Source organism: Martes martes, assembly GCF_963455335.1.
Source record: "Martes martes genome assembly, chromosome: 11".
Classification (NCBI taxonomy): Eukaryota; Metazoa; Chordata; class Mammalia; order Carnivora; family Mustelidae; genus Martes; species Martes martes.
The window spans coordinates 56750718-56769445 of record NC_137899.1 but is presented as its reverse complement, the minus strand read 5'-3'; the positions used below and the strand labels follow the sequence as shown (position 1 = coordinate 56769445).

Here is an 18728-nt window from a genome sequence, read left to right as displayed (position 1 = left end):
ACAAGAGAGGTTGGTAGGACTTTGTCCCCACTTCCTGGTAGGTGGCCTCTAAATGTTTAGAATTTCCTAATAAGAGTGTCTTGTTCATGGTGGGCCCCTGGGGTCCCACCTAATAGTTTATATTAACAAGGTGACTGAGACTGGGCCTTTAGATAGTTTGTGCTAATGAGGTGACTCAGAATGGGGGCTGGGCATGCCAGAAAGACCAAACTATGCGATTAGAGAGTCAAGACTTTTCGGTAATGTCAGATGAGACAGAAGGGCTAGAAATCGAATTCAACCACGTGGCCAATAATCTAATCAATCACACCTACACGGGGGTGCCTGGGTGGCTCAGTGGGTTAAGCATCTTCCTTTGGCTCAGATCATGATCCTGGCATCCTGGGCTCCCTGCTCAATAGGGAAACTTCTTCTCCCTCTGCCCCTCCCCCTGCTCGTGCTCTCTCCCTCGTTCTGCATGCTCTCTCTCTCTCTCAAATAAATAAAATCTTTATTTTTAAAAATTTATTTGAAAGAGAGAGACAGAGCATGAGTGAGGGGAAGTGGCAGAGGGAGAAGGAGAAGCAGACTCCCAGCTGAGCAGGAAGCCCGATGTGGGACTCAATCCCAGGATCCTGGCTGGGATCATGACCTGAGCTGAAGGCAGACGCTTAACCAACTGAGTCATTCAGGTGCCCCTAAATGAAATCCTTAAAAAAAAAAAAATTTAAAAAAAAAAAAGCCTCACACAATAAAACCCCAATAAAATTTCTGAACACAAAGTCCAGGTGAGCTTCCCTAGTTCACAATACTCTTAATATGGTCACACATTGGATTAATGCAAACTGATTCCATGGGAGAAAACAACAGAAACTTAGCATTTGGAACGCTCTCAGAACTTGCCCTATGTGTCTCCCTTTGGCTGGTTCTGGTTTTCTTTGTGCTATAATAAAACTATAATAGTAAGTATAGTGCTTTCTGGGAGTTCTCTGAGGTAATCCAACTCATTATCGAACCTAAGGGGGTAGCGTGAACACTCAAATTTGTAGTCAACTGGTCAGATCTGAGAGTCGCCTTGGGACACCCAAATTTGTGGCTAATGTGTAAAGTGAGGGCAGTATTGTGGAGGATTATATCCTTACCCTGGAAATCTGGCCTAACTCCATTCAGTTGGCATCAGAAGTCATTACAAATATTAAGGATACGATCAAGGAAATGTCCCAGCCAGATCATATATAGTGAAAACCACCCAACAACTCAACACTTCCTATCAAACTTTTAGTATCTCAGTCTTTAAAGAAGTCTCGGGGCACCTGGCTGGCTCAGTCGATAGAGTATGGGACTCTTTTTTTTTTTTTAAGATTTTATTTATTTGAGACAGAGAGAAAGAGAGAACACAAAGGGGGGAGGGGGTAGAGGGAGAAGAAGAGCAAAAAGCAGACTCCCCACTGAGCAGGGACCCTGATGCAGGGCTCTATCCCAGGAACCTGGGATCTTAAGAGCCAAAGGGAGACATTTAACTGAGCAACGCAGGCACCCTGAATGTGGGACTCTTGATCTCAGGATTATGAGTTCGAACCCTGAGTTCGGTGTAGAGATTACTTAAAAAGCACAAAATCTTGGGGCACCTGGATGGCTCAGTTAAGCATCCAACTCTTAATTTCGGCTCACGTCATGATCTCAAGGTTGTGGGATTGAGCCCCATGAAGAGCTCTGTGCTCAGCAGAGTCTGCTTGTCCCTCTCCCACCCCCTTTCCCCTTCTCCCCAACTCTCTGCAAGGACGTGTGCCCACGCTCACTTGCGCTCTGTAAAATAAATAAATAAATAAAATTTTTAAAAGAAATAATTAAAAATAAAAAGTTTCAAAAGGGTAAGAATCACCAGATATATCTGGATGAAACACAGAAACACTTCAGAAAACCTATCACTGATAACCTTTGAGAAATAAAGAAAACTCTTAGAAATTAAACATATTAGAGAAAATTACAAACTCCGTAAGTTGAGAATAAGTTGAGTAAATACCTCAAAAAACAAGGCAAAAAGACAGAGATGAAAACTAGGAGAGTCAATAAAGGGAAATTTGAGGACCAGTTCAGAGGGCCCAAATGCTGAAAAACAGAATTTCAGAAAGAAAGGATGAAAACAACGGTGAGAAAAAAAGTTAATTAATTTAGGATAAATGTCCCCAAATCAAAAGGCATAAGTTTTAGGATTTAAAGTGCCCACAAAAGCTAGCCTCTCCCCATCTCCAAAATCATGGCAGGCTGAACCGGGGACGTTCCAAACATTTTCATCTTCACTACCACCCAGAATAACTTGGGACTGGTGTCTGAACCCTGGGACCAGCCACTGATATACAGCTCTACTAAAATCAACAACTTTTTGGATGACAGGAATCAAATGCTCCCTAGGGTGAGCAATACAACACTGGAATCCCCTTTTCCAGCAGGACTGATTTTGCTGACACAAAAGATAAAGTGCTGCTGTTTTTCAAGCTGCAACCCAAAATAATTACCAAACAGGATCTACATAACAACATTCTTGTTTTATCTATGTTAGAATCATCTATAAACTCCCTTTACCAAGGAGGCAGTAAGGATAGTATTTGCACCAACCTTGTTAAAGGATCAGGAATGGAGAAAAAATTTTGATGCCAAACTTCAGAATCTTTTGAGTGATCTAGAAAGCTGGGTTGGGTATAGTTCTATGAAAATCAGACACTATATTATCAAAATTGAAACTTAAGAAGATAACACATTAGGAGTGCCCTGGTGGCTCAGTCAGTTAAGCATCTGCCTTCAGCTCAGGTCATAATCCCACGGTCCTGGGATAGAGCCTCACATCCAGCTCCTTGCTCAGTGAGGATACTGCTTCTCCCTCTCCCTCTGCCTGCCCTGCTCCCCCTGCTTATGCTCTCTCTCTCTGTCAAATAAATAAAATCTTCAAAAAAAAAAAAAAAAGAAGAAGAAGAAGAAGAAGACATGATGACGACAACACATTAATTATTCTTACACGAACTAATGAGTTCCAGTTTTGGAAAGAATTAAGCACATCATGTAAATAAACAGATTAGTGAAGAAAGAACCAGTTATTTTAAAGAATTATTTGAAACAAGTGCAAGAGTTGTGATTCTTAAGTAGCCGTGTATCAGGCTTTTGATAAAAGTACTTTAGGATTCAATTTTCACTAGATTTAGCTCCATTTTAAAATCATGACTTGAGGAGGAGAGCCAAAGATGGTGGAGGAGTAAGAGACCTTAGTTTTGTCTGGTCTTAAGACATCAGTTAGAGGGGCGTCTGGGTGGCTCAATGGGTTAAAGCCTCTGCTTCAGCAAGGAGCCTGCTTCCCCCCACCCACCTCTCTGCTTACTTGTGCTCTCTGTCTGTCAAATAAATAAATAAAATCTAAAAAAAAAAAAAAAAAAGACCTCAGCTAGATAGCTATCAAATAATTCTAAACACCTGTGAATTCAACTGGAGATCTAAGAATAGAATTGTTGCAGTTCTACAAACAGAAAAGTGACCACTTTCTGCAATGTCTCTACTGATTTGTTTAGTGTCTATTTCCCTGGGGTCATTGTTGCCATTTTAGTATTTTATTCTCTCATTCATCTATTCTTCTCTGGGCAGAATGACAAGATGGAAAAACTCACCTCAAAAAAAGAGAACAAGAGGCAGTACTGATTGCCAGGGACCTAATCAGTATGGATATAAGTAAGATGTCAGAACTAGAGTTCAGAAGAATGATTATAAAGATACTAGCTGGGCTTTTAAAAAAAGCATAGATGACACTGGAAAGTCCCCTTCTGGAGAAATAAAATCCAATCAAGTTGAAATCAAAAAGGCTATTAATGAGATGCAATCAAAAACGGGCTCCAACTGCTAAAATAATTGAGACAAAAGAGAATTAGTGATATAGAAGACAAAATTACGGAGAATAAAGACACTGAGAGAAAAAGAGATGAACAACTACTGGACCATGAGGGGAGAATTCGAGAGATAAGTGATACCATAAAGCGAAACAGTATTAGAATAATTGGGATCCCAGAAGAAGAGGGAGGGGCAGAAGGTATAGTAGAGCAAATTATAGTGGAGAACTTCCCTCATCTGGGGAATGAATCAGGTATTCAAGTCCAGAAGGCACAGTGAACCTCCCCTCAAAATCAATAAAAATAGGTCAACACCTCAACATATAATAGTGAAGCTTGCAAATCTCAGAGACAAAGACAAAATCCTAAAAACATTGTGGGACAAGAGGTCCATAACCTACAAGGCCAGAAACACTGCACTGGCATCAGACCTATCCACAGAGACCTGGAAGGCCAGAAAGGACTGGTATAATATATTCAAGGTACTAAATGAGAAAAATATGCAGCCAAAAATACTTTATCCAGCAAGGCTGTCATTCAAAATAGAAGGAGACATAAAAAACTTCCAAGACAAACAGACACTAAAAGAGTTTTGTGATCACTAAACCAGCCATGCAAGAAATATTAAAGGGGATTCTTTTTTTTTTTTTTTAAAGGGGATTCTTTAAACAAAGAGAGTGCCCAAAAATAACATAAACTGGGAAGAACAGAGGCAATATAAAGTAACAATCACTTTACAGGTAATGCAATGGCACTAAATTCATATCTTTCAATAGTTACTCTGACTATAAATGGGTTAAATACCCCAATCAAAAGACACAGGGTATCAGATTGGACAAAAAAGCAAGACTCATCAATATGCTTTCTGCAACAGACTCATTTTAGACCCAAAGACACCTCCAGATTGAAAGTGAGCAGATGGAAAACCATTTATCGTGTTAATGGGCATCAAAAGAAAGTTCAGGTGGCAAAACTTACAAATTAGACTGTAAACCAGAGACTGTAATAAAAGATGAGGAAGGATACTATAGCATAATTAAAGGGTCTACCCAACAAGAAGTTTTAACAATTGTAATAATTTATGCCACTAACATGGGAGTAGCCAATTATATAAACTAATTAATAAAATTTTAAAAACACATTGATAATAATACAATAATAGTAGGGGGCTTTAACACCCCACTCACTACAATAGACAGATTATCTATAGAGGATCAACAAGAAAACAAGGGCTTTGAATGACACACTGGGCCAGATGGACTTCACAGATATATACAAAGCATTCCATCCTATAGCAACAGAATACACATTCTTCTCAAGTGCATATGGAACAGTCTCCAGAAAAGATCACAACCTGGGTCACCTATCAGGTCTGAACAGATACCAAAAGATTTGGATTGTTCCCTGCATATTTTCATACCACAATGCTTTGAAACTCGAACTCAATTACAAGAAGAAATTTGGAAAGATACATGGAGGTTAAAGAGCATCCTACTAAAGAATAAATGGGTTAACCAGGAAATTAAGGAAGAATTCTAAAAATTCATGGAAACAAATGCAAATGAAAACACAACTGTTCAAAACCTTTAGGATATAGCAAAGGCAGTCCTAAGAGGGAAGTATACAGCAATACAAGCTTTTCTCAAGAAACAAGAAATACGGGGCGCCTGGGTGGCTCAGTTGGTTAAGCGACTGCCTTCAGCTCAGGTCATGATCCCAGAGTCCTGGGATCGAGTCCCACATCAGGCTCCCTGCTCCTTGGAGAGTCTGCTTCTCCCTCTGACTTTCTCCCCTCTCATGCTCTCTCTCACTGTCTCTCTCTCAAATAAATAAATAAAATCTTTAAAAAAAAAAAAAAAAGAAAGAAACAAGAAATACAACCTAACCTTACACCTAAAGGAGCTGTTGAAAGAACGACAAATAAAGCCCAAATACAGCAGGAGAAGAGAATTCATAAAGATTAGAGCAGAAATCAATGAAGCAGAAACCAAAAGAACAGTAGAACAGATCAACAAAACTATGAGCTAGTTTTTTGAAAGAATTAGTAAGATCGATAAAGAAAAGAGAAAGGACCCAAATAAATAAAATCATGAATGAAAGAGGAGAGATCACAACCAACACCAAGGAAATACAAAGAATTATAAGAACATATTATGAGCAACTATATGACAACAAATTAGGCAATCTGGAAGAAATGGATGTATTCCTAGAGACACATAAACTACCAAAACTGAAACAGGAAGAAAGAGAAAATCTAAACAGACCCATAAACAGCAAGGAAATTGAAGCAGTAGTCAAAAATATTTGACAAACAAGAGTCCAGGGCTGGATGGCTTCCCAGGAGAATTCTACCAAACATTTAAAGAATGAATACCTATTCTTCTGAAGCTATTTCAAAAAACAGAAATGGAAAGAAGACTTCCAAACTCTTTCTATGAGGCCATCATTACCTTGATCCTAAAACCAGTCCAAGACCCCACCCAGAAGAAGAATTACAGACCAATATCCCTGATGAACACGGATACAAAAATTCTCACCAAGATACTAGCCAATAGGATCCAACAGTACATTAAAAGGATTATTCACCATGAGTGAGTGAGATTTATTCCTGGGCTGCCAGGGTGGTTCAATATCCACAAATGAATCAATGTGATACAATATATTAATAAAAGAAAGGACAAAAACCACATGATCCTTTAAATAAATGCAAAAAGTATCTGACAAAGTACAGCATCCTTTCTTGATTAAAATTCTTCACAGTGTAGGGATAGAGAGAATATACCTCAATATGATAAAAACCATATATGAGAAGTCCACAGCAAATATTTTCAGTGGGGAAAACTCAAGGCTTTTCCCCTAAGGTCAGGAACATGGCAGGGCTGTCCACTATCACCACTGCTATTCAACATAAAACTAGAAGTCCTAGCCCCAGCAATCAGACAACAAAAAGAAATAAAAGACATCTGAATCGGCACCAAAGAAGTAAAATTCTCACTCTTTGCAGATGACATGATACTCTATGTGGAAAACCCAAAAGACTCCATCCCAAAATTGCTAAAACTCATACAGAAATTAAGTAAAGTGGCAGGATATAAAATCAATGCACAGGGGTGCCTCGGTGGCTCAGTGGGTTAAAGCCTCAGCCTTCGGCTCAGGTCATGATCTCAGGGTCCTGGGATCGAGCCCCACATCGGGCTCTCTGCTCATCAGGGAGCCTGCTTCCCTCTCTCTCTCTGCCTGCCTCTCTGCCTACTTGTGATCTCTGTCTGTCAAATAAATAAGTAAAATCTTTTTAAGAAATAATTAATTAATTAAATAAAATAAAATCAATGCACAGAAATCAGTCGTATTTCTACACACTAACAATGAGACACAAGAAAGAGAAATTAAGGAGTGGATCCCAGGGCACCTGGGTGGCTCAGTGGGTTAAAGCCTCTGCCTTCAGCTCAGGTCATGATCCCAGGGGCCTGGGATGGAGCCCCACATCGGACTCTCTGCTCAGCAGGGAGCCTGCTTCCCCCTCTCTCTCTGCCTGCCTCTCTGCCTACTTGTGATCTCTCTCTCTCTGTGTCAAATAAATAAATAAATAATAAAATCTTTTTTAAAAAAAGAGTCGATCCCATTTACAATTGTCCCCAAAACTCCAAGATACCTAGGAATAAGAGGCAAAGGATCTGTACTATAGATTTCTATATCTCTATAGAAAACTATAGAACACTCAAGAAACTGAGGAAGACACAAAAAAACGGGAAAACATTCAATAGATTGAAAGAACAAATATTGTTAAAATATCTATGCTACCTAGAACAATTTATACGTTCAACGCAATCCCTATCAAAATACCATCAACTTTTTTCACAGAGCTGGAACAAATAATACTAAAATTATGGAACCAGAAAAGACCCTGAATAGCTAAAGGAATGTTGAAAAAGAAAACCAAAGCTGGTTCACAAACCTGGACTTCAAGCTATATTACAGAGCTGTAATCGGGGGCACATGTGTGGCTCAGTCAGTTAAGCATCTGCCTTTGGCTCAGGTCATGATCCCAGAGTCCTGGAATTGAAACCTGCATGGGGCTCCCAGGTCAGCAGGGAGTCTGCTTCTCCCTCTCCCTCTTCCTCTGCCCCTCCCCACAACTTGTGCACTCTCTCTCTCTCTCTCCCTCCCTCCCTCAATAAAATAAAATCTTTAAAAGAAAAAAAAAAAGCTTTAATTATCAAGACAGTATGGCACTGGCACAAAAACAGACACATAGACCAAGGGAACAGAATAGAGAACCCCGAAATGGACCCTCAACTCTATAGTCAACTAACCTTTGACAAAGCAGGAAAGAATATCCAATGGAAAAAAGTCTCTTCAACAAATGGTGTTGGAAAATTGGACAGCCACATGCAGAAGAATGCAACTGGACCATTTCCTTACACCACACACAAAAAAGACTCAAAATGGATGAAAGACCTAAATGTGACACAGGAATCCATCAAAATCCTAGAGGAGAACACAGCCAGCAACCTCTATGACCTCAGCTGCAGCAATTTCTTACTAGACACGGGTTCAAAGCCAAGGGAAACAAAGGCAAAAATGAACTATTATGGCTTCATCAAGATAAAAAGCTTTTTCACAGCAAAGGAAACAGTTGATAAAACCAAGACAACTGACAAAATGAGAGAAGATACTTGCAAATATCCTATCAGAAAAAGGCTAGTAGCCAAAAATCTACAAAGAACTTACCAACTCAATACCCAAAGAACAAACCAATCAAGAAATGGGCTGAAGACATGAACAGACATTTCTCCAAAGACACACAAATGGCCAACAGACACATGAGAAAATGCTCAACATTACTCAGCATCAGGGAAATACAAATCAAAACTGCAAGGAGATACCACCTCATACCAGTCAGAATGGGTAAAATTAACAAATCAGGACATGACAGATGTTGGCGAGGATGCAGAAAGGAGAACCTTCCTACACTGTTAGTGGGAATGCAAGCTAGTAGAGCCACTTTGGAAAACAGTATGGAGGTTCTTCAAAAAGCTGAAAATAGAACCACCCTATAATCCAGCAATTACACTACTAGGGATTTAGCCCAGAGATACAAATGTAGTGATCTGAAGGGGCACGTGCACCCCAATGTTTATAGCAGCAATGTCCACAATAGCCAAACTGTGGAAAGAGCCCAGATGTCCACTGACAGATGAATGGATAAAGAGGATCAATCACATACACATTGGAATATTAGTCAGCCACCCAAAAATGAAATCTTGCCATTTGCAATAACATGGATGGAACTAGAGGGTATTATGCTAAGTGAAATAAGTCAGAGAAAGGTAATTCTCATAAGATCTCACTCATATGTGAAATTTAAGAAACAAAACAAAGGACCATAGGGGAAGGGAGGGAAAAACAAAATGAGACAAAAATCAGAGAGGGAGACAAACCATAAGAGAATCCTAATCAAAGGAAACAAACTGAGGGTTGCTGTGGGGGAGACAGGTGGGGGGATGGGATAATCAGGTGATGGGCATTAAGGAAGGCACATCAGAGCATGATCATTATCTTGAGTCATGAATGTTACATCTCTTAGATATCACAGGTACTAGTAAAGAAATAAACTTTTAAAATTGTGGGAAAATAAATAAAATGCCCACTGAGGTCCCAGCACATGTATGAAAGAAATCCATACCCAGGGACATCATTTTGAAAAACTTCAGAACAGTACTATGGGACAAAGGTCTCACAAACTTCCAAAAAATACATCACATAAAAAGAGTGAAGAATCAGAACAGCATTAGATTCTCAAAAAGAACACTGGAAGCCAAGGAGGGGAAAAAAAGAAAAAAGCCTTTAAAAATCCAAGGGAAAACTATTTCCAAAGAAGGATTCTATACTCAGTCAAACTTTCAATTAAGCATGAGGGTAGGGATAAAAAGATTTTTCCAGATATGCAAGGAATCAATACTTGGACCTCCCTTATACTTTTCTGAGGAAACTACAAGGACTTGTTCCCCTAAAATGTGGGAGTCACCAATAAAGAGGAAGCCACAGGATTCTAGGGAATAGGAGATCCATAACGAGAGAGAGGTAAAGGGAGTTCCAGGATGATTGTGGAGTAAGATCCCAAATAACTCATTACCACAAGCCTAGAGAAGAAATAGTCCAAATCCAGAGCAGATCAGAAGGCTCTAGGAAAGATTTCAAGATAAAGAACATGATAAAATAGCTAATGTGTCTAAATATACTGGGAGGAGACTTAACTGTGAGGAGTTAGGGTAGAAAACTAGGCAGAGAAACAAAAATCAGTACTTACTAATTCTAGACGGGAAAATAAAGTTGTACATGAAAAGGAAAAGTAATAATGTACTAAAAGGCTCAGTAATGAATACCACTGACCCAGTCCTAACAATGCAAACACTGAATATTATCCTAACAAAATTATATCAGGAAAATGGCAGGACTAGAAGGACATGTGTGTGTGAAAGCAGCCTGGAGTGGGTGGGAAACAATTTTGGGTAAAAAAGAAAGCTGAACCCTCACTCTGCACAGTGGGAAGTTAAAGGATAACTCTTATAATTGAAAAATCAAGAAGAAACTCACAGAGCATGTTATTTAGAGACATGGAGGTAATCACCAAGTAAATCAGATTAGATAATTTTCTATGGCTGGCTCTAAGAAATGGGAAATTTAAGGACTGTTGGGGCTGGGAAGAACTGCCCTTTTTTATTACCAGACTCATAACACAATTTTGATTCTTTAAATACATACATGTATAACTAAAAAAAAAAAAAAAAAAAAAAAACCAAAACACTGAAATAGAGAAAATGCCCACACAATCATATACAAAGTGTTCTATCTTTCCTTTCTCTTTTTTTTTTTAAGTCCTGAAGACAAGAGAGAACATGGCATGCATATAGAACTTAAAACACAGCAGGAAGGGTTGGTTAAGTAAGCATCTGCCATCGGCTCAGAATCCTGAGATCAAGCCCAGTGTCAGGGTCCCTGTTCAGTGGGGAGTCTGCTTCTCCCTCTCCCTTTACCCCTCCCCTGCTCATGCACTTTCTCTCTCTCAAATAAATAAAATCTAAAAAACAAAACAAAACAAAAACCCACAGCAGGAACCCATGATGTGAAAGGGAGAATGGCAATAAATAAACAATATTGGAAACACAGGCAAATGTTGCTTCTTAGGAATTGACAGATGTTATATAATTGAGTCTATATAGGCACAATTGGATAAATGTAAATATTATAATGCTCCTATAATTGTGTATAAAAAGGTCATTTGTTTAGATACACATATGGAAGTATCTAGCAGTAAAATGTCAAAATTTCTACAATTTAACTGGTCTTCAAAAATTAGACAAAACAAAATTTTTAACATGTTAATAACTGTTAAATCTAGGCAACAGATATATAGGTATTTATCATATTGTTTCTATTTTTCTGTACATTTAAAATGTTTCATAATAAAAAGTCAAGAAAAATTTGCTTTGGAAAGACCTATGCATGAAGTAATGAGTTGGATTTCATTCCATAACTACGTTGAAATGGGGATAGGGTGAAGGGGAGAAAACCAGGAAAAATCTACGGTTATCTTACCATATCCTGCCATAGAAGCGCCATTCTCAACATCCGAGTTCTTACTTTCCTCTGCTAGAGCTTTAACATATCTTTTGCTTAAGTCTAGTATTTGTTCACGTAACTTGACACTGCTTTGATGTCTTGGTTGTTGAAAAGTATAGTGCAGTAACATCAATCCCCAAATGAGTCCAAATACAAGCAACAGTAAACTCAATTTCTGGGACATGGTTTTCCTTGAGATTGTAAAAACCATTTCTGATAAAAGCAAACACACTCAACTGAAGAGTGGTGACCAGCTCTAAGCCACCAACCAACCAAGACTTCTGAAAGAAAAAAGAAAAAAAAAATCTCCTCCTCTAATATTGTATATTCTTCATCTTCAGCAAGGTTGCCTCCAACTCTCAATTAATTCTGTAAAATTGAGAAGAGAAAAGGGGATTAGTCTTAACCTATACCAGTAACAGACTAGATAATGATAAACTTAAGAAGAGATTCTATAAATCATTGTGATTTGAAACTGTATCATCTTCTTTGACAACTTTCAGTTTCATTATATTGCTCTTCAAAATTTTAAACCAGACATAAATGTCAATAAATTGAAATGCCACCATGGTCACAAAATTCTTTGAATGACTTCTTGTCATTCAAACTCTTACAGACATTAGCGTTCTGTTAAATAAACTAAAACTATGGACATATAATGAGATTCATAGGAGACTATTCAAATATAGGTTTCCAAACTAAATGTCTAAAACCTATTCTTCCTCCTCTTCCTTTAAAAAAAATTTTTTTAAAAGGCACATGCCAAAGTGAAAGTGAGAAATTGAGGAAAGGTGGGATGCCTGGGTGGCTCAGTCAGTGAAGCATCTGTCTATGGCTCATTTCATGATCCTGGGGTCCTGGGATCGAGTCCCACATTGGCTCCCTTTTCCATAGGGAGTGTGTTTCTCCTTCTCCTTCTACTGCTCCCCCAGCTTGTGTTCTCTCACTCTCTCTCAGTCAAATAAAAAATTAAAAAAAAAGAAATCTTGGGGGGAAATGAGGAAAGGTGAAACAGGCTGGAAAACAAAAAATGCCTGAGGAAAAAAAAATCCCACAATTCAATAGGTGTGACAATATTTGAAAATGTCACTAGAAAATATTCTAATGGCAACAAGATCATCTTAAGCATCCAACCTAAGATGAAAAATAAGTTACAATCTCTTAAGCTTGTACTTCTAAATTTATGCCAGGCAAAATGAGAAGTGCTAAAAGAGTTTAGGAAATTTTCTTGTATTTCCAAATCTGCAATTCTAAATTTTAAATGGTACAGGAATGTACTTTTATAATTTAAGGGAAAATTGTGTAAGGAAAAAAAGGTTATACGTCAATTAAAAAAAAAAGATAAAGGTGATGAAAATCATGGAATCTAGAAAGACCTAGAGAGCAATAATGTATATGAATCACCCAAGTGTCCAGCAAAGAAAACTTTTCATTTATGGTGGAATAAAATTCTTCACATGGAAATATATCTAGAGTCAAAAAGTGTATTTCACAGCCTAATGAAAATAATCCTTAAGAACTTTTTAACTTCCAGCAGTATAGGCAAATAAAACATACTGATTTTAATCTGCTTAATAGGGTATAATCACATAGCCAAATAAAATCAAATTTGAGGATAAGACCAGAAATGAATACAGTAAAGGTTAACCCTGAAGAGCATTTAAACACCTTCAACAGATGTTTACTGAGCCAGCATATATGCTAGGCAGTATGGAAACCATGGTTGTGCCCTAAAAGTTTGCTTTCTAGCACATTCTTTTTTTAAATAATAAAAATAAAGTAAATAAAATAAAATAAAGATATTTAAGATAAAGATATCTTTATTTAATAAAAAAAATAAAGAGTATCTTTTATTATCCTACATAAAAAAATCAAAATACAAAATTTTGTACTCAAAACTCCTCTAGACGTGTGTGTTGAGATATGTGTAAGCAGGGGATCTTCTACCCTGGCAATTCACCTGTCCAGTTCAGAAAACTCCCACTCTTTCATCCTCCTACCCGGCCCCCCAGTCCCTGATACACCGTTAATAAATTCTGGGCCTCCAAGGTTTGAAGAACACCCACCTACTCTAGTTGCAATGTACCCATTGTGCCAAACCTCACTACAAGCATGATTACACCACTAACTGGCCATTTTAATTACTATAGCAAAGTAAAAACTGCATTAAAAATTAAGAATTAACTCCTTTTCAAGTTTTCTTCTACTTCTGCTTATTTAGTTACCATACAAAGAATAAATGGCTTCAGATATTATGAAAACTCTACTATTAAAATCAATACTGGAGTACTAAACTTTACTTAACAAAGTCAAGTAAATGTAACCTAATATTTTTTCTATAGATCTTACATTTGAGTTCAGAAAGTGGAAGTTCTGATGCCCAAGAAAATTTTAAAAGAATTTCTTTACACATATATATTAAACATACTCTTTCTTTACTGATCTTTCTTCACTGGCTCCTATGTCTTTTCAAGTCTGACCAGTGTGCTCCATGACCTGACCCAGCACCCAGTAGAAGGACCAACCGTGTATCTGTCCTGAAGCAGTCATAACAGGCTTCTAAAGTGGGCATGACAACAAAACCAGAAAAGTGACATCACTGGAGAATTAAGAACACAGACTTCCTAGGTGTTTTGGCAAACAAAGGTTAAAATGACGGCCTGGAAGGTTTTAGATCACTATACATCTCCAAAGCCAAAACCAGAGGCAAAGACAGCACTTCCATGAAATAACAGCCTTAAGACAATCACTTCGTACCAGATTGTGCTGTAAACTCCTTACATGAATTAATTCACTACATCTTCACAACTCCCACATTAATAGTGTTTTCACTTCACAGGTGGAAAAAACTGAGGCAGAGAGAAGTTAAATAATTTGTCCAAGGTTATACAAATGGATAGCAGTAGAGAAAGGATTCAAAGCTCAGGCTCTGAACCCATGCCCCTCTTCTGCAGCAATGGCAGTAAAATAGTTAACAGCAGAAACTGCAGCCATGAACAACTACTGAGTTCTTATGGTATGAAGAAAACACTTTACAATGGCTATTTCATTCATTTTTTTGCAATAACCTCAAAAGAAAGATGCTGTTATTCTCACGCTAAAATGATAATATTAAAGCTTAGAGAGGTGGTTAACTTCCCTAAGATTTTTCACCTAGGCCACAGACCTCACTTGCCTGAACTTCAGCAAGAGCTACAAGCCCACAAGTTCAGAATCTGTATCTCCATTCAGGGTCTGTCCTTCCATTTTAAAAAAAGGTCCTTAAACCCAGTCCTACTAGAACTCATAGGTTTTACAGAACTCCACCAAAGTGACAAATCCCAAGACTGTAATGGCATTAGACAGAGAACAAGAGATCCAGGGAGGGAGGTAGGGTTGAGAGTCAAACACAGGAGTCTAATCTCTAACAGGTAAAGTCCCTCCAACTAGATATAAGCTTAATCATGAACTTTGCTTAAAGAGTGAGTAGCAGGGGCACCTGGGTGGCTCAGTGGGTTAAGCCTCTGCCTTCGGCTCAGGTCATGATCTCAGGGTCTGGGATCGAGCCCCGCATCGGGCTCTCTGCTCAGCAGGGAGCCTGCTTCCTCCCCCCTCTCTCTCTGTGCCTGCCTCTCTGCCTACTTGTGACCTCTGTCTGTCAAATAAATGAATAAAATCTTAAAAAAAAAAAAAAAAAGAGTGAGTAGCAGTACCAACACTAGACACTGAGAGAAAACACACTGATAGTAGACAGGGCAGAAACTTAGCTAAGGCGGATATGCCCCCAAAGTAATAAATTCCAAGAAACAAGAAAGCCTACTTTAAACCTAGTGTTTCTCAGGGTGGGGGGCCCAAAGATAAATAAAGAGCCCCTTATTGTTCTATACTGACTGTATACTAGTTGACAATTAAATTCAGAAAACAGGCCTACAGGAAAGAAAGGTCTTCAGAGGGACGCCTGGGTGGCTCAGTCGGTTAAGCATCTGCCTTCAGCTCAGTTCACGATCCCAGGGTCCTGGGATCGAGCCCCGCATGGGGCTCCCTGCTCAGCAAGACCTTTCCCCCTCTCCCTCTGACTGCTGCTCAGCCTACTTGTGCGCTCGCTCACTCGCGTGCGCGTGCACGCTCTCTCTCTCTCTCTCTCTCTCTCTCTCTCTGTTAAATAAATAAATAAATAAATAAAATCTTTAAAAAAAGAAAACTCTTTGTAGCCTTGACTCTTCATGGGATGTGTCTGGCTCACCACTGTCCTCAACTAAGTTAAAGCAGCCCACCTCAGAGAGAAGTCAGGAAGCTTTATAGTGACTACTATAGTAAAACACTCATGTTTTAGAACTTGCTTGTGTTTGTTACACATTTTTCTATAGTGATAAGAAGTTAAAAAAATGTTTAAGATTTATTTATTTATGTTTTTAAAGATTTATTTATTTATTATTTATGTTTTTTAAGATTTATTTATTTATGTACACACACACACACACACACACACACACACACACACAGCGATGGGGGAGGGGCAGAGGAAAAGAATCCTCAAGCAGACTCCCCACTGAGCATGGAGCTTGACCTGGGGCTGATCTCAAGACCCTAAGATTGTGATCAGAGCTGAAATCAAGAGTCCAACAGTTTAACCAAGTGAACCTCCCAGGAGCCCAAAGCAGTTAAACATTTAACACGAAAAGGGTGTCTTTGAGGGGCGCCTGGGTAGCTCAGTGGGTTAAAGCCTCTGCCTTCAGCTCAGATCATGATCCCAGGGTCCTGGGATTGAGCTCTACATCGGGTTCTCTGCTCCGCAGGGAACCTGCTTCCTCCTCTCTCTCTGCCTGCCTCTCTGCCTACTTGTGATCTCTGTCTGTCAAATAAATAAATAAAATCTTAAAGAAAAGAAAAGGGTGTCTTTGAGAATAGCAAAGAAGTGAGAAGCTGGGAGCCATTATTCCACTCTTCACTAGGGAACTACAAAAGGACACCAAGAAATAAAGTGAGTGTAAGAGCAACTAAAGAGAAAAGACACCCTGGAGCCTTCTTCAAGCCCTGACACAGGGCTGAACAGTTCAAAGGCCCATGAGGGTTCTCTGATGCAACCTAAGAAGGCCTGAAAACTATTCTACAGGGTTCATTTCCACATGTAATTCCAAGCAAGCCCAGTAGAGGTGACTAAGATTCCCAAAAGGATACAACTATGCCTTTGGTCTCTTCTCAGAATGCTTCACATTAAAATTACCTCGAGAGTTTTCTAAATATCCCCAGGCCAGGTCATACCCCAAACCAATTAAATTAGCATGTCTAGGGGGAAGGAGCAGGCATCCGTTTTGGTTTGGTTGAGTTGGGTATGGTTTGTTTGGTTTTTAAGAGTCCTAGGTTAGGGGCACCTGGGTGGCTCAGTTAAACGTCTGCCTTCAGCTCAGGTCATAATCTCAATGTCCTGGGATCACCCTGCGTTGGGCTCTCTGCTCAGCGGGAAGCTTGCTTCTCCCTCTCCCCCTGCAGCTCTCTTATGCTCTCTCATGCTCTCTTTCTCTTTCTCAAGTAAATAAGTATCTTAAAAAAAAAAAAAAAGAAGAAGAAGAAGAAGAAGAAGAACCCTAGGTTATTTCAATGTGCAGCAAGGAATGGGAACCACTCTCCAAATCTCAAATCTCTTCATAAAGCTGCAATGGGGAGAAAAAAACAGTTATCTTTGTTGTAACCTAAGTCACTCCTGCCAGGGTAAGCTAAGCCCTATATTAACAAGTCAGAGGGGGAGGCAGAATGAAGAGAAAACAATTTCCACCGGTACCACTTTAGTCCCTGTGATCAATATGAATATACTGTTCTGTTCCCTGAAAGATTTTTTTGTGATGCCATATAGAAAGAAAAAAGCAGACAAGAAGATTTTAATTGTTTAGCAACTAAAGGCAACATATTTTAGTACTTTTTTTTTTAAGATTTTATTTATTTATTTGACAGAGAGAAATCACAAGTAGGCAGAGAGGCAGGCAGAGAGAGAGAGGGGGAAGCAGGCTCCCCGCTGAGCAGAGAGCCTGATGCAGGGCTCCATCCCAGGACCCTGCGATCATGAGCTAAGCCGAAGGCAGAGGCTCAACCCACTGAGCCACCCAGGTGCCCCTATTTTAGTAGGGGAGTAATTATTCTTAGACTCAATCTTTAGGAAAGAAAAAGAAAAAAAGGGAGGGTTTAATAATGTCTCCTTCCTGTGTAATGTTCAAAGCTGCAAGTGACATAGGAACTTGCACTCTGAACCTCCCCATTTTTTTTTCTTTAGGTTTCAAGTACTGGTCCATCTCCTGGAAGGCCACCTAGGTCATGAGGGAAATAACAATTACACCTAAAAGGCCTACATTGTCACTAAGGGTTCATGGCTACAATCGAGCACAGTATTTATTAGAGTCCTTTGTTGACCAAAATAGTGTACAGTCTGAACACTTTTTCATCCCAACTTCTAGGCCACCATATCAATTGTCTACTAATGACTAAAAAGTCAAACTTCATATTTGACCCAAGTAGTTTTTAAAAAGCAAAAACAAAGGGTGCCTGGGTGGCTCAATCAGTTAAGTTGCCTTCCTTCCGCTCAGGTCATGATCCCAGGGCCCTGGGATTGAGCCCTACATCAGGCTCCGTGCTCAGCAGGGAGTCTGCTTCTCCCTTCCCCAATACCCTCTCACCCAGCTCATGCTTCCTCTCTCACTTGTTCTCTAATAAATAAAAGCTCTTAAAAATAAATAGAGACAAAAACAAAATCATCATCACCTTCATCATCATTATTTTAACCTAAGATAGACTTGTAAATATTTTTGGGATTCCCAGGGGAAAGTTCTTGGGTAACTGCAGAGAATACAAAAGGAATTAGAGTGTATACGGCTCAAAAGCAGAAGTGAAGGAGAGGAGACACATTTAAAACGAAGTTGTCACAAATTATCTAAGTAAATAAATAAATAAATAATAAAATAAAATGAAGTTGTCTGTAGAGCACTAAATCTGAAAAGGCAAAGGAGTGTGGTCCAAGTATCATCATCTCCAACTGGATTCCTGCAGCTATTTCTCAAGTGGTTTCCCAGATTCCTCTCCAACCCACCTCAAGCCACTGTCCTCAAAGCAGCCAAAATGTTCTTCTAAAAACAAGTCACAATTTGAATAGTAAAAATTCCAATGGTTCTCAAAGGAGATATGTAAATGAACAATACACACATGAAAAGACACTCAAATCACTAATCATTAGGGAAATGCAAATTAAACCACAATGAGATACCACTTCATACCCATTATTAGCATGATGGG

At 39.0% G+C, this 18728-nt stretch overlaps 1 protein-coding gene across 1 annotated transcript in view; it reads right to left on the bottom strand.

Moving 5' to 3' along the window:
* CCDC126 (coiled-coil domain containing 126) overlaps positions 1–18728 on the bottom strand; it is a 48200-nt gene that overhangs the window by 19131 nt on the left and 10341 nt on the right. Inside the window, exon 2 of the mRNA XM_080818279.1 lies at positions 11448–11840. Within this exon, the coding sequence (XP_080674405.1) occupies positions 11448–11682 (235 nt within the window). The 5' untranslated portion in view covers positions 11683–11840. The remainder of the gene's footprint in view (positions 1–11447; positions 11841–18728) is intronic.